This window comes from Nycticebus coucang, chromosome 1 (genome assembly GCF_027406575.1).
Source record: "Nycticebus coucang isolate mNycCou1 chromosome 1, mNycCou1.pri, whole genome shotgun sequence".
NCBI classification, from domain to species: domain Eukaryota; kingdom Metazoa; phylum Chordata; class Mammalia; order Primates; family Lorisidae; genus Nycticebus; species Nycticebus coucang.
In genome coordinates, this window is record NC_069780.1 from 6,702,504 (window position 1) to 6,716,595 (window position 14,092).

General features: G+C 44.6%; 1 protein-coding gene across 2 annotated transcripts in view; it reads left to right on the forward strand.

Moving 5' to 3' along the window:
• The first annotated feature begins 351 nt into the window (after positions 1 to 351).
• SHROOM3 (shroom family member 3) overlaps positions 352 to 14,092 on the forward strand; it is a 329,341-nt gene continuing 315,600 nt past the window's right edge. For both annotated transcript variants that reach the window (XM_053588265.1, XM_053588349.1), the window contains exon 1: positions 352 to 1,103. In XM_053588265.1, coding sequence (XP_053444240.1) covers positions 939 to 1,103 — 165 coding nt within the window. In that variant the 5' untranslated portion in view covers positions 352 to 938. The remainder of the gene's footprint in view (positions 1,104 to 14,092) is intronic.

Genomic DNA, 14,092 nt, shown 5'->3' on the forward strand with positions numbered 1-14,092 from the left:
TTTTTAACTTTCTACGTGTTATCAACGGTGAGACTGTTTTGATTGTCAGGTCTTTGTGGTGAGCTGAAATCTGCAGAGCGGTGCTTACTGTGCGAAGGGTTGCAATGCCTCGCTTTGCCTTAATCCATCTCCCTCTCACTTGCTTCCTCTTTCTCTGGGAGGAGACCAGTGGCTGGGGCTGCAGCAGTGGTGGCGGATCATCTCTGAGAACACCAAAGAAAAGATTTGAGCTGCCTCCTTGATATTTTTTCCAGAAAGTGAGGGGTTTTCTTTTTTAACTATGCTTTTTGAATTTTCTCTACATCCTACAAAAAAACTTTTTTTTCCCTTCAAGAAACAAAGTATGGACTGAAAAAAAAGAAAAAGTTTCAGTCCAGCTTTTCTGTCTCTTAGGGACCAGTTAGAAAATTCTGAAGCAGAAGCATAGTAAGTGCTTTCTTTCTTTAAAGCTACTTCCGGGAGGGCAGAGCCTATTGTAATGGTAAATTTCACTCTGGGAGGAAGAAAGGGTTGATAATCAATCAAAAATGAGGTATGCCTTTGAGTTTTGGCAGTTTTCCTCCTGTAGTGTAAGATGCTTTCAAATATCTCTGTAAAATCGGCAGAGGAGGTTTTAGTGAGCGTATGTATGAAATAAAAGCAATCTTCAGAGTGACACTGGAGGAGATTTCTACTGAGGGAGTGACAGAGTGGAGAAAATAGACCACTGGGGGCTGCAGCCAGGACCTGGAATTCCTAGAGGAGGATTTCCATTCAGAAATGCTGAACTGAGAACGCCTTCTGGTTCAGCATCTTGGAGCTCGGCTTGGAAGAACATTTTATGTATGTGAGAGTTCATTTCTCTCTGGGCTAAGTGGATCTCCGGGAACCGACCGGTGCTGTCTGAATGTGTCGCAGGCATTTTTAATTTAACTGGCCGAGACCATGTGTTTGGCACCATGAGGACTGTGGAGAACTTTAAGGAGCCGGGTGCTGCCCTGGACCCTAACAGGACCCCTGAGGGGAGGTTCGTCTATCTGGAAGTGCTCCTGGAGGGAGGGGCTCCCTGGGGCTTCACCCTGAAAGGTGGCCTGGAGCGCGGGGAGCCGTTAATCATCTCTAAGGTATGTTTCTTTTTCTAGTATGGTCTTTTCTCAACTTTTAAACTTTTGTCAGATTTGTCAAAAATTCACCGCAATGCTGAGGGCTGCCTGAATTTTACTTGATTCGCTCTTTTGTGGGGTTCTGACTCTCTGGAGGTATTTTGGATAGCTGGGTGTCGGAAAGAGAAATGTGTCCAGCTCATTTATTCTGTGAAATCCCAGAAAAAATGTGCTCCTTTAATAGCTAATCTCCTCTTTTTGTGAATGAGTTAGTGTACAGTTACCACATGAGCTTTTCAGGTACAAATCAGATTAAAGATTAATAACATGATTAAGATGGCGGTACATGATGATGTATAGAAAAATATCAAAAATATCTATTCTGTCTCCCTTTAATGGAAAATATTTGGCGCTTAAAAATATTTTAACTTTGTTTATAATCCTGGGTAATTGCACAAATGTCATTTATTGCTTTATTACACACTCAGAGAGGGGGATTAAATCAGCTTTCAGGATAATTCAAGAGCAAAACACCATTTCTGCCTCTCTTAATTATCTGTGTATTTGAATTCCTTTTTAAATCTTGGTCATCGTGCGACATGCTTTAATTCTTCATTTCTCTTTTGGTGTGGGTAGTTACACCCATGGAATGAATCCTTTTTGTGCATTCAGATTTACATGTCTCTTTTTTCTCTTAAACTACAGAGATTAACATTACTTGTTATAATATTTCTTTAAAATTTTTGGAATAGTAACAGCCTAATGCAACATAATACAGGGCTTTTCACACGTGTGCATTCCTCAAGAAACATTTGTGATTGAAGGGGGAAAATTTTTTTAGTTTATCGGTAGGAAAAAGATAATATGCATTGCATTTGAGCTCTGCTATTGATCAAGGTTATTTTTTCATAGCTCCCAAAATAACCCGAAAAGGTTATTTTTCAGATCACTGAAGTGATTCTTACTGTGGGAACTGAGTTTCACAGCAGTAAGCCAAGGAATATGTAGATGTCACTATAAACTGTGTGACTTTTCCTTACCTTTTTTTTAAGACAGAGTCTTACCCTGTCACCCCTGGTAGACTACTCTGGCATCCTAGCTCATAGCAACCTCAAATTCTTGTGCTCAAGCAATTCTCTTGCCTCATCCTCCCAAGTAGGTGGGACTATATAGGTGCCCCCCACAACACCTGGCTATTTTTTGAGACGGGATTCTCACTCTGGCTCAGGCTGGTCTTGAACCTGTGAGCTCAGACAGTCCACCTGCCTCAGCCTCCCAGAGTGTTGGGATTACAGACATGAGCCACTGTGCCTGGCCTCCTTCACTTTCTTAAGGAAAACAAAGAAATGTGTATATTATGTGTATCAGCTAGGAGGGCTTCCAGCTATAAAAGCCCAAAAATCTGATTCACAGTGCCTCCAACTACATTGTTTGGGGTTTTTTTTAGTTTTGTTTTGTTTGCATGGCTTAAGTGATCCTCCTGCCTTGGCCTCCCACCACACCCTTGATAATGATTTCTCTGCAGCCAGGGTTTCATTATTGCCCAGGCTGGTCTCAAACTCCTGGTCTAAAGTGGTCCTTCTGCTTTAGCCTCCCAAAGTACTGGGATTACAGGTGTGAGCCATCACATCCAACCTGGGGTTTGTTCTTTATATAACAAGTCTGGAGACGAATTGTCTAGGCCGGGAGTAGCAGCTCTGGGATGTCATTGAGGGCCCGCTTCTCTCTCCACTCTGCAGTGCCGGTGTTGCTTTTGTCCTCATGGCTGCAGGATGGATGCCTTCCTTCCAGCACCGCAGCTCCATTCCGCACAGGTTTTTGGCTTTCTGCTTCAGCTTTTTGTTTCCCCATCAGACTTTTGCTTACATGAGAACTGTGTCCCATGACTAACTTTAGGCTAATCACTGGCGAAGGGTTTGAGATGAGCATGACTAGTTTAAACTGATTAAGATTATTCTCACGGCTCGGCGCCCATAGCTCAGTGGTTAGAGGGCCGGCCACATACACCAAGGCTGGCGGGTTTGAACCTGGCTGGGGCCTGCTAAAAACAACAATGACAACTGCAACAACAACAACAAAAAAAATAGCCCAGTGTTGTGGCAGGCACCTGTCATCCCAGCTACTTGGGAGGCTGAGGCAAGAGAATCTCTAAGCCCAAGAGTTTGAGGTTGCCGTGAGCTGTGACACCACAGCACTCTACCAAGGGCGACACCCTGAGACTCTGCCTCAAAAAAAAAAAAAAAAGAAAAGAAAGATTATTCTCATGAGTTCTGCTGTAAGGACCTCCTCTTACTGAAGTCAAGGAATCTTTGATCACTATTTGAACAAATTTGGTTCTTTTTGTAGGAAGAAAGGGAATGGGTGCTTCGTACACAACTGAGAATGTCTACAATACACAGAAATACCATCTCTACTATGTCTGCATTCATTTTAAAATTCTGGTTGTTTTCTTAATTTGCCTGTCCTTTGAATGATAAAATACTACGTGTTTATACATCAGAATATTGTTTTATGTCAGAAATGTCTAAGCCTGCCTCTAAAAAGCTAGGCTTTCTAAGCCTTCCATGTATCTGAAGATGGGGTATGCAGCTAACTACTTTTTTTTTTTTTTTTTTTGGCCGGGGCTGGGTTTGAACCCGCCACCTCCGGAATATGGGACCGGTGCCCTACCCGCTGAGCCACAGGCGCCGCCCGCAGCTAACTACTTTTGTGGGGTGCACAGGGACTAGTCGCACCCGTGGATTTGACATACACCTGCTCAGCAGAAACCGTCTTGGCAAATGAATGTTCTTGTGTCTCTTGTTTTCTCTCTGTGTGGGAAGAAAGTTGTATTACATCTAAAATTCAGTTAACTGAGCATCTGCCATGTGTGAGGTGAGAAGGATTTTGTGGGGAGAAGCAGAGACCCGGCAGGAGTCCAGCCCATCTGGCCTTAGGGAGATTGCGTTTCTCAGCGGGATGCCGGATGCAAACCATGTTAGAAGACAGCTTGGATAAAGGTGACGGAGAGAGAGGAGAGAGGAAGAAAGATGGGTGGAACACTGAGGGGAGAGACTAGTGACTTGAAGGACAGCAGGAGGGGAGGCTTCCTTGCTAGGACAGGCAAAAGATGTTAAAGGAAAAAGCAAGAAAGGTAAGGAGAGAAACTCAGAAAGGTCAGAAAAACAAGCTGATCTGAGTTACTACTTGGAAGGAGAGAAAACACGACTTCATAATGAATCAAACAAACCGGACAAAGGTCTGAGGGAACTGCCTAAAAATCATTTTCAAGTGGAACTCAGGGACTGTGGCTGACTGAAAAACTGGCGCAATAAGCCTTGTCTTATTATAGAAATGGGCTGGTGGGGGGGGTTGTGTGGCTGAGGATGGTGTGTCTACCAGTGCAGGAGCCCTAGGGGAGCTAGAAGGTTGGTAAGGTACAGAATCTGGGCGGTTGGCCATAGAGCACCAGAGAGAAGGCGATCTCTACAGGCTCATTGGAGAGTTCCGCCCCAAATGAGTAATTTCCTAACCATGGATTGTTTATATTTCCAAAGTTCCTCAAATTGCGGTAAAGCAGTTCATTTCACTTTAAAATGGCAGGCTGACTGGAATGTTCTAGGTGATTTTCATTATAAAGAGAACACAGGGATTAGATCACATCACCAAAGCTAGAAGGACCCAATGGAAGAATCCATTTTAAAATCTGAGTAGTGTCGGCGAACAGGATGCCTGGAGATGTCTGTTGGAGGCGTCTCTCGCTTCACAGAGCTGATACCCATAGTAGACAAGGAGTGGGGGGCTGGGGGGGAGGCTGCAAATGGGATAGCATTAGGGAGTCGAGCCTTGGTGGAAAGGCTTAGAGGAGGCTGGGATTTGGTTGACTGGAATAGGATGGTGGTGTTCCAGGAGGAGAGGAAGTTTCAAAGGAGGGAGGCTGAAGGCACGGAACCAGCAGGGTTTGTAAGGAGATGGTATGAGGAGCGTCCAGCTGGAGCAAGGACCCCGCCAGAAGAGTGGATACCAGGAAGATGAGCAGGGACAGAGGAATGCTTTGGCCAGCACATTGCTGAGTGTTGATGATGCAAGAGGTGAAAGAGACCAGTGCCGGGGCTGACCTTTAAATTCTGAAGCCTGAGTTTGAAAAGATAGAAGAACATCTCTACAAGTGAAGATAGCATGGCCACGCTGACCGAGAACAGGAAGTGGCCTCTCATGTGATGGGTCTTCAACTGCTGAGAGGGGTCATTTGAGCAGTAGTCATACCTATTTTGTGGGACTGAAAGGCTTTCTTCTAATAGATTTTATATATATTTTTTTAAATTTTTAATTGTTTTTAGAGACAGAGTTTTGCCCTTGCTCAGGCTGGTGTTGAACTCCTGAGCTCAAGCAGTCCCCTGGCTTTGGCGTCCCAGAATGTTGGGATTAAAGGCGTGAGCCACCATGCCCTGCCTTTCTCATAGATTTTAAAACATATAACATAAGATGAATGCCGTATGTCATCTAGATATAGCTCTGGAATCTAGGTAGAACTGAATGTCCAGTGGCAATAGTGATTGGATGGCATAGTGTGTTAGGGACATGGATTCTGGAACCACAATGTCTGGGTTCAAATCCTGACTGCATCACTTACTAGCTGTGAGAGCTTCAGCAAGTTACTCCAAGTCTATATCCTTGTTTCCCATGTAAAAGACTGGAATAAGAGCATTACCTTCCTCGAGAAGTTGTAGAAATCAAGTGGGTTAATAGGTATCATCTGGTGGACTGAGCCTGGCTCACAGGGGACTCTAAGCAGGTGCCCACGGTTGTTTAGTGCTGCTGCTGTTGTTACTTGATGTAGGAAGCCCGGAGCAGGTGCATTCCCACTGCAGGTGGAGCTGCTTTTCTCAGCGACAATACAGACTCAGTGAGTCAGAATGAAATCATGCTGCCAGCTTCCTGGACTATTGAATTACCTGAGCATCCACTTACAATCACAATTTTTTTTTTTTAAAGTTACCCTTTCTTTTTGAAGTCTGAAGATTACAGAGGGTTTTTCCTCAACCCCACCTTTCCTTTTTAAGGACTGTAAATCCCAAAGAAAGCAATACAAAATGATTCCTTCTATTGTCAGCCCTTTGTAAATCCTTTTCCCCCATTCATTCTCCTGCTTCATTTTTCTTCGAAGAAAAATGATACTTCATTCATTATATTGTCATCCATAACCTGGCAGTTCCCAGCTGCTTTGATGAACGCGTACATGCCTTTCCTATGTATGACTCAGTGTGTACTGACCCTTCTCTTCCCCTACAAAGGTGGTGGTGGTGGGGCAGCCTTCCTCGCCAGAATAGTAGACATTTCGTTAGCAGTCTCTGAGCTGATGTACCCCTTTTTCGTTGTCCTACAAAGGTCTTGTATATGCATAATCAGCCCCCAAATTTCCCATTAGTCTCGTCCTTGGTGCTGCCTTAATTATATGGACTTTCATCAATGCTCAGATACCCTGCAGTGGGCAAAATTATGGCCAAGGTCCTCAAAGACACCCATGTTCTAATCCCTGGAGGCTCTCAATATATAAGGCTATATGACGAAGGGGAATTAAGGTTGCAAATAGATTTCAGGCTACAAAGCAGCTGATTTTCAAACAGGGAGATTACCCGGGACTGTCCTGGTAGGCCCAGTGTAATCACAAGGGCCTTAAAAGTGATGGAGAGAGGCCGAGTTAGAGGTCAGAGTAATGCAAGGTGTGAAGGACCCAGTTTGCTGTTGCTGGTTTTGGAGACAGAGGAAGAGAACCGTGCACGGGGGTGGGGGTGGGGTGGGGAGGGGGGGCTCCAGAAGCAGGAGAGGGCAAGGAAATACTTCGCCCCTAAAGACTCCAGGAAGGAGCACAGCCTTACTAACACCTGGATTTTAGCCCAGTGAAACCTATGTTAGACTTCTGACCTACAGAACTGTAAAGTCACTTGTATTGCTTTACCCCATAAGTTCATGGTAATTTGTTATAGCAGCAGTGGGAAACTAATACGTGCCCCACGCCTGGAAGTCTGTCTGGCATCTGCATATCAAGGGACTCTGCCTCTTAAACTTCCCACTGCTCTGTTTTGCCTTTTGCTTATTCATTCAATGAAAGTTACTGAGCACTACTCTGTGCCAGGCACTGTGCTAGATCCTGGAAATGTAAGGTAAGTAAGACATAGCCATGCTCAACAAATATTTGTGTACCCTGGGACTGGGATAGACATGGTAGAGATGAGAAGAAAATAGTCCCTGCCCTAAAAAGCCTCACAAACCTCTGAGAAGGCAATCAATATAAATAAAATGTTGTGGTTCAATGTAATAAGTATTTAATACAGGAGTGTAGAAGAAAGACAACCTAACTCAATTTGGGTGAACTCAGAAAAACTTCCAAGAGTAAAAGAAATAGAGCTTGAATCAATAGGAGTTTGCTAGACAGGCAAGATGGAGGCAGATGTTCCAGAGCTTGGGAGCAACATGGCACTTGAAATGTGGCTAGTGCAAATGAGGGAAAGAATTTTAAACTTTATTTCATTTTAGTTTCCTTTAATTGAAATGGAAATAGCTGGGCGGTGCCTGTGGCTCAGTGAGGAGGGCACCAGCCCCATATACCGAGGGTGGTGGGTTCAAAGCCAGCCCTGGCCAAACTGCAACAAAAAAATAACCGGGCTTTGTGGCAGGCGCCTGTAGTCCCAGCTACTCGGGAGGCTGAGGCAAGAGAATCGCCTAAGCCCAGGAGTTGGAGGTTGCTGTGAGCTGTGTGATGCCACGGCACTGTACTGAGGGCGACAGAGTAAGACTGTCTCTCAAAAAAAAAAAAAAAGGAAATAGCCACATTTGGCTGTTGGCTACCATATTGGACAGAGCACATAGGACCCAATTGAACCCTGGAAAGAAAGGAGATTGCCTTCCATTCTGCTCCTTTCTACTTCTTACTGGCTGGAAAGCATATGTAGGGGCAAGTGACACTTGACCATGTAGACACGGAATTCCGTCCAGGACAGAAGTAAAAAAGTAGATAGAACTTGGGACCCTGACACTACAGAGCCGTCATTCAGTTTTGGCTCATGCTCAGACAGTTACGTGAGAGAAATATAAATTCCTATATTGTTTAAGCTATTATTATTTTGGATCTGTGCACAGAAGACAAACCTAACTCCTAATAACAAATCTCCTCTGGAAGCACGAAAAGCAACAACCATAATCTTTGTTAAGATTTTTTTTTAACTGCTTCTGGAAGCTAAGGACTCTTCCTTTCCCTCTTTCCCTCCCTTCCTTCATTTTCATTATTCATGGTGCTTAAACTGTACATAACAGTTAGGAAAATAAAAATGTGTTAATGAATAAAGACAAAAATAAATATTAAAAAGGATTTTCTTAGGCGGTGCCTGTAGCTCAGTGGGTAGGGCGCTGGCCACATACACCGAGGCTGGTGGGCTTGAATCCAGCCCCAGCCAGCTAAACAACAATGACAACTACAACAAAAAAAATAGCTGGGCATTGTGGCGGGCACCTGTAGTCCCAGCTACTTGGGAGTCTGAGGCAAGAGAATCACTTAAGCCCAAGAGTTTGAGGTTGCTGTGAGCTGTGACACCAGGGCACTCTACTTGGGGTGACATAGTGAGACTCTGTCTCAAAAATAAATAAATAAAAATAAAAAGCATTTTCTTAAAAATCTTTGCTAGGAAGCTGTTTAGGGCAGTGTATAAATAGGATACTAGGAAACTCCATTCAAGAAAATAAAGCAAGTTGGTTAAGCCTGACTCTCAATTCAGTGGTTTTACAAATGTCTGTTGAATTTAATTAGATTGGGGGGAAAAAAGGGGAAACTCATGTTTTTGTTTTACCTAAATTTTAGTTAAAAAGTGTTATGTGTTTCTAGACACAAGCTAAATTTATAACCCCATCAGTGTTGGAAATCATCTTTATTTAAGCAGCATGCTGATGTGCCTGTGCCAGACAGATCTTAGAAAGTAAGGCTCTGCTTTCTTTTAAAGCCAATAGGCTTTGCCAAGGCTTTGCCTCCTGCGCAGGGAACACAATTTAATTTAAGAAGTATTCGTCTTGTTTTAGTTAGCCCACAGTATGATTGGAGATGCATAATGAGAGACTTTCTATCAATTTCTGCAAAAACAAAACCTCAAAGGACATTCTGGATCTTAACAAATCTGTGGCAAGATTCTCCCACATCTCTTCCTTTGATGAAGTTCCAAACTGGGAGCATCTTGTCCAACGAGCCGCCAAACTCTCATCCTCCCCTGGGGCCCCCTCGATCTGTCGCCGGCATCCATCCATCTCTTGCGATCTGACACCCCACCATTTCTCAGCAAAACAAAATGGGGTGAAGATTCTCTGCTAAATCTGAATGCTATTTTTGCCCCTCAAATCACTTTTCCAGTTACACTGGCGCACTGTCTGTACATCCCTGTGTAAGTGGAAGTGGCGATTCTTCCTGACTGGGGGAGATGCTTTCCTGTCTTAGACGGATGTGCAAAGCGCTCTGTCCTGGGCCCTGCACCCTGAATTTGATCTTATCTTACGTTGCTCTTTCATGCCTCAATTGTTTTATCTTCCTCAATTTTTTTTTTTTTTTTGTAGAGACAGAGTTTCACTTTATGGCCCTCGATAGAGTGCCGTGGCCTCACACAGCTCACAGCAACCTCCAACTCCTGGGCTTAAGCGATTCTCTTGCCTCAGCCTCCCGAGTAGCTGGGACTACAGGCGCCCGCCACAACGCCCGGCTATTTTTTGATTGCAGTTTGTCCGGGGCAGGGTTTGAACCCACCACTGTCGGTATATGGGGCCGGCGCCTTACCAACTGAGCCACAGGCACCGCCCTTCCTCATTTTTTTTTATTGTTGGGGATTCATTGAGGTTACACAGAAGCAGGTGAAATTGATTGCTTTTGTTAGATAAGGACCCTATCCCTTGAACCCCCCCATTTTCCTCATTTTAAACTGCATTTTTTCTTAGAGATTTATGAGATTTTGTCTAAATTTTATTTCATTTATTTTCTTCTTTTTTGAGACGGAGCTTTTCTTACTCTGTGGCCCAGGCTGGGGTGCCATGATGTCAGCCTAGCTCACAGCAACCTCAAACTCCTGGGCTCAAGCGATCCTCCTGCCTCAGCCTCTTGAGTAGCTGGGACTACAGGTGCTCACTATCATGCCCCCTTAATTTTTTTTTTTTCTATTTTTAATAGAGATGGGGACTCACTCTTGCTCAGGCTGATCTGGAACTCCTGAGCTCAAGCAACCTTCCCACCTAGGCTTCCCAAGGATTACAGGCGTGAGCCATTGCACCCTAAATCTTCATTTTAAAACACTCTTCGGGGGTGGCGCCTGTGGCTCAAGGAGTAGGGCGCCGGTCCCATATGCCAGAGGTGGTGGGTTCAGCCCCGGCCAAAAAAAAAAAAACACACACACACAAAAAAACACTCTTCGGTATGTTTGTATTAATTTATTTGTAATTTCTATGTCATATATATTTTTTCATTTTAGTCAAATGAAAAAATGCACAGCACAACACACTTCCCAGACAATATAGGGCTTGGAGTAGAAATAAACAAGTTTCATTGCTGCCAGAGTCTTTACTGGCTATGTGACCATCACAAGTGACTTAGCTTTCCTGCACCTCCGTTTCCTCATCTTTAAAAACGCGACAGACTTACCTAATGGAGTTGTTTTAAGTGTCCATTGGATGAAGCTGTGCAGTGGTGCTTTGAAATGACAGAACACAATGCAGATGTTAGTTATGATATGAGGCATTACATTCTAATAGAGACTGTCCATCAGTCTGTTTGTATATGATGATTTTAGGGGCTGGTAAGCATTACTAAGGAATAAAACTCAATCTGCTCGGTTTCAGAGTGGTAGTGTCCATGAGACAGCGTTCACATTATATAGGGTGATTAGAGAAAGGTTTTCTAAGGAAATAACATTTGAGCCAAGACCTGATGAAAAAGAAATAAGAATCCAGGCTAGGTGCAGTGGCTCACACCTGTGATCCTTGCCCTTTGGGAGGCTGAGGTGGGTGGATTGCTCGAGGCCAAGAGTTTGAGACCAGCCTGAGCAACATAGTAAGACCCCATCTCTATAAAAGATAGAAAAATTAGCCAGGTGTGGTGGTGTGCACTCGTAGCTACTTGGGAGGCTGAGGTAGGAGGATTACTTGAGCCCAGGAGGTTGCAGTGAGCTATGAGGATGCCACTATACTCTAGCCTGGGCAGTAAAGCAAGACCCTGTCTCAGTCAGATTGCAAGGGGATTTGTAAGTTGGGCTGAGGCAGCAAAGTCTTGGAATGTTCCAGAAACAAAAAGAAGTTATTAAAACATAGTAAGCAGGGCGGCGCCTGTGGCTCAGTGAGTAGGGCGCCGGCCCCATATGCTGAGGGTGGCGGGTTCAAACCCAGTCCCGGCCAAACTGCAACAACAAAAAAAAATAGCTGGGCATTGTGGCGGGCGCCTGTAGTCCCAGCTGCTTGGGAGGCTGAGGCAAGAGAATCGCGTGAGCCCAAGAGTTAGAGGTTGCTGTGAGCCATGTGACGCCACGGCACTCTACCCGAGGGCGGTACAGTGAGACTCTGTCTCTACAAAAAAAAAAAAAAAAATATTTTAATAAAAAAAAAAAACATAGTAAGCAAGGGAGAGAGTAGTTGAGTTGAAAATGGAAGGGTAGGCAGAGGTCAGATTATACAGGGCCTCAGGTTGTGGAAGCAGAGGTCAGATTATACAGGGCCTCAGGTTGAGGAAAGGACCTTGACAGGATGTAAATGCGGGGAACGAGAGAATATGGCACTATGAGTCTTTTCCTACTCTGGGGTGAGACAGATCTGTTGCAGGTACTTAAACCCTGGAGAATTTTAGTACTGACTCTTAAAGTTACCTTCTTTCTGTCCCTTAGGTATGTCTCTAAGGCACTTCCTGGGTCTACAACTAGGGAGTGATTACAGTGCCTTTTGGGCAGTGCCTTCCAAAAGACAATTGTCGAAGTCGTTGTAACTTATGAAATGATATACAAATAGTAAATATATATTTTTTTGATGAGTTGAGAGAGAGTTTTCCCGCTCTGCCTTGTAACTGTTGGTCTCTTGGGTTCTTTTCACTCCGGGCTGGGGAGATTTGCTGGGTTGCTTTTGTCACAGTGCTGTGACTGACTTTCCTGAGCCCCTGCTTATTCCGGTCAGCCACACAGAGCTCTGGGAGGTCCTATGTGATGTCCAGCTCACAGATGGGGACACTGGACGCTTACTGCAGGTCATGAAACTAGTTAGGGTCCAATCTAGGACCTCTTAAACCTTAGGCCTGAACAATTCCTTTAAAAGTAAAAACTGTATCTCCATTTTGTAGTTCCCAAGACCCCTTCTATCTATGCTGCCCCACGTCACAATAAAAAACCGACAGAAAAAGTTAGATATGAACCGTGTGAAACAGCAGGCAGCCCAGTGCTGTCTGTGCAGTGGGCTGTGTGGTAAAACAGGCACATTTGGTTCCCCCAGTGTGGCATCAGCAGCGGGAGTTAAGCTCTGGCGTCTTCCTGGACCCAACTTCCTGCTGCTTTTTACCTTTTGCCAGATTCTAAACTGATTCTAACTGTGGCCTCAGTTTATCATCTGATTGGGAGGGATATATCTCCTCACATGAATGGGATATGACAAAGCCTCCACCTGGGCCTAGAGCCCCAGGAGCAACACTAACACAGTTTAAAGCCAACGGCGGAATCCAGTTACTCTAGGGAGCCAGCCTGGGCTGTAAGCAGACAGAGCGCCGATCACGCCTGCTGTCATGGCAAAGAGCAGGGGCTGAATCCAGTTAGTCCAGGGAGCCAGCCTGGGCTGTAAGCAGACAGAGCGCCAATCACGCCTCCTGTTATGGCAGAGAGACCTGGCCAAGACCACAGTAGGTGGCCCCTTTTGAAGGAGTGCTAGTTGTGCTGACTGACACCCCGTTCTGTTTGGCCCTTTCCGGCCCTCGCCTCGTTCAGAAGATGCTGCCTGTGCTCCGCTTGTGCGGTTCCCTCTGCGGCCTCGCTGACTGTTTCCACGCTCAGCCTGCCTGCTCTGCTGCCGTGACTCTCGTCAGCATTCACCTCCCCTGCACGGTGTGTTTTCTGGCTCTCCTGATAGTCCCTCACGTGGCATGAACCTGGACCAACGTCGCAGCTGCAGTCCTCAAAGCCGTCGTTGTCAGTGAGGCTCCAGCTCAGCTGGCCTCATCTCTGGCGCATTCTCGGTTCCAGGAAACCTGGTACAGACAGATCCGAGCATTCTAAAGATCTCAAAATTTAAAAATAGCTCTGACATGAATTTGGAATCGAAACATGAGCAATTTAAGTGGAAATAAGCATTCTTTAGGCTGGTGAGACAAAGTGCCTAGCTCTTTGGGTATTAAATTATATCCTGAGACACATTTGCTACAAGGTAGGAAGAAAGAGTGAATTTCTAGAGCTAATTTTCTCTTGTCCTTTGAAAAATTAAAAATTGTTAATGGAGGAAGTTGTGTGGGTATAATTTAAGCTTTTATCATCCTGTGTGTTCCCTCCAAGAAGTTCACAGTTTTTAGGCCTTGTCTCATGGAAACTGAGAATGAGCTGCTGGAATTCAGACCCAGGATTTGGCTGGATTCCAGACACAGATACACATGTTGGGTGTTGAGATAGATAATTAAAAGAATAGGAGAGTAAGTAAACTTGTGGGAATGAGAAGGCCCAAAATAGCTGACACATCTATGCCTTCTTTTTTGTTTTTGTTTGTTTTTCATACTTTTGAGTATTTGCTAATGAGTAACAGGTCAAAAACAAGGCAGCCATTGACTTATGTATAGGATGAGAGGAAGGTTGAAAGAATTTGCCTTCATCTTATTCTTTAATATTTTGCATTTGTAGTTACAGGGCCGTGCTTTTGGCTCAAAGTCTACAATTAAGTAAATTGTTGACATTCTCTTGAAAGAGTTACGATCACAGTTTCCCTTACATATGTAAGTCAATGAATTTGACCTTGAAGAAGTACAGTGGGTATAGACCCCTTCTAATAGGTCA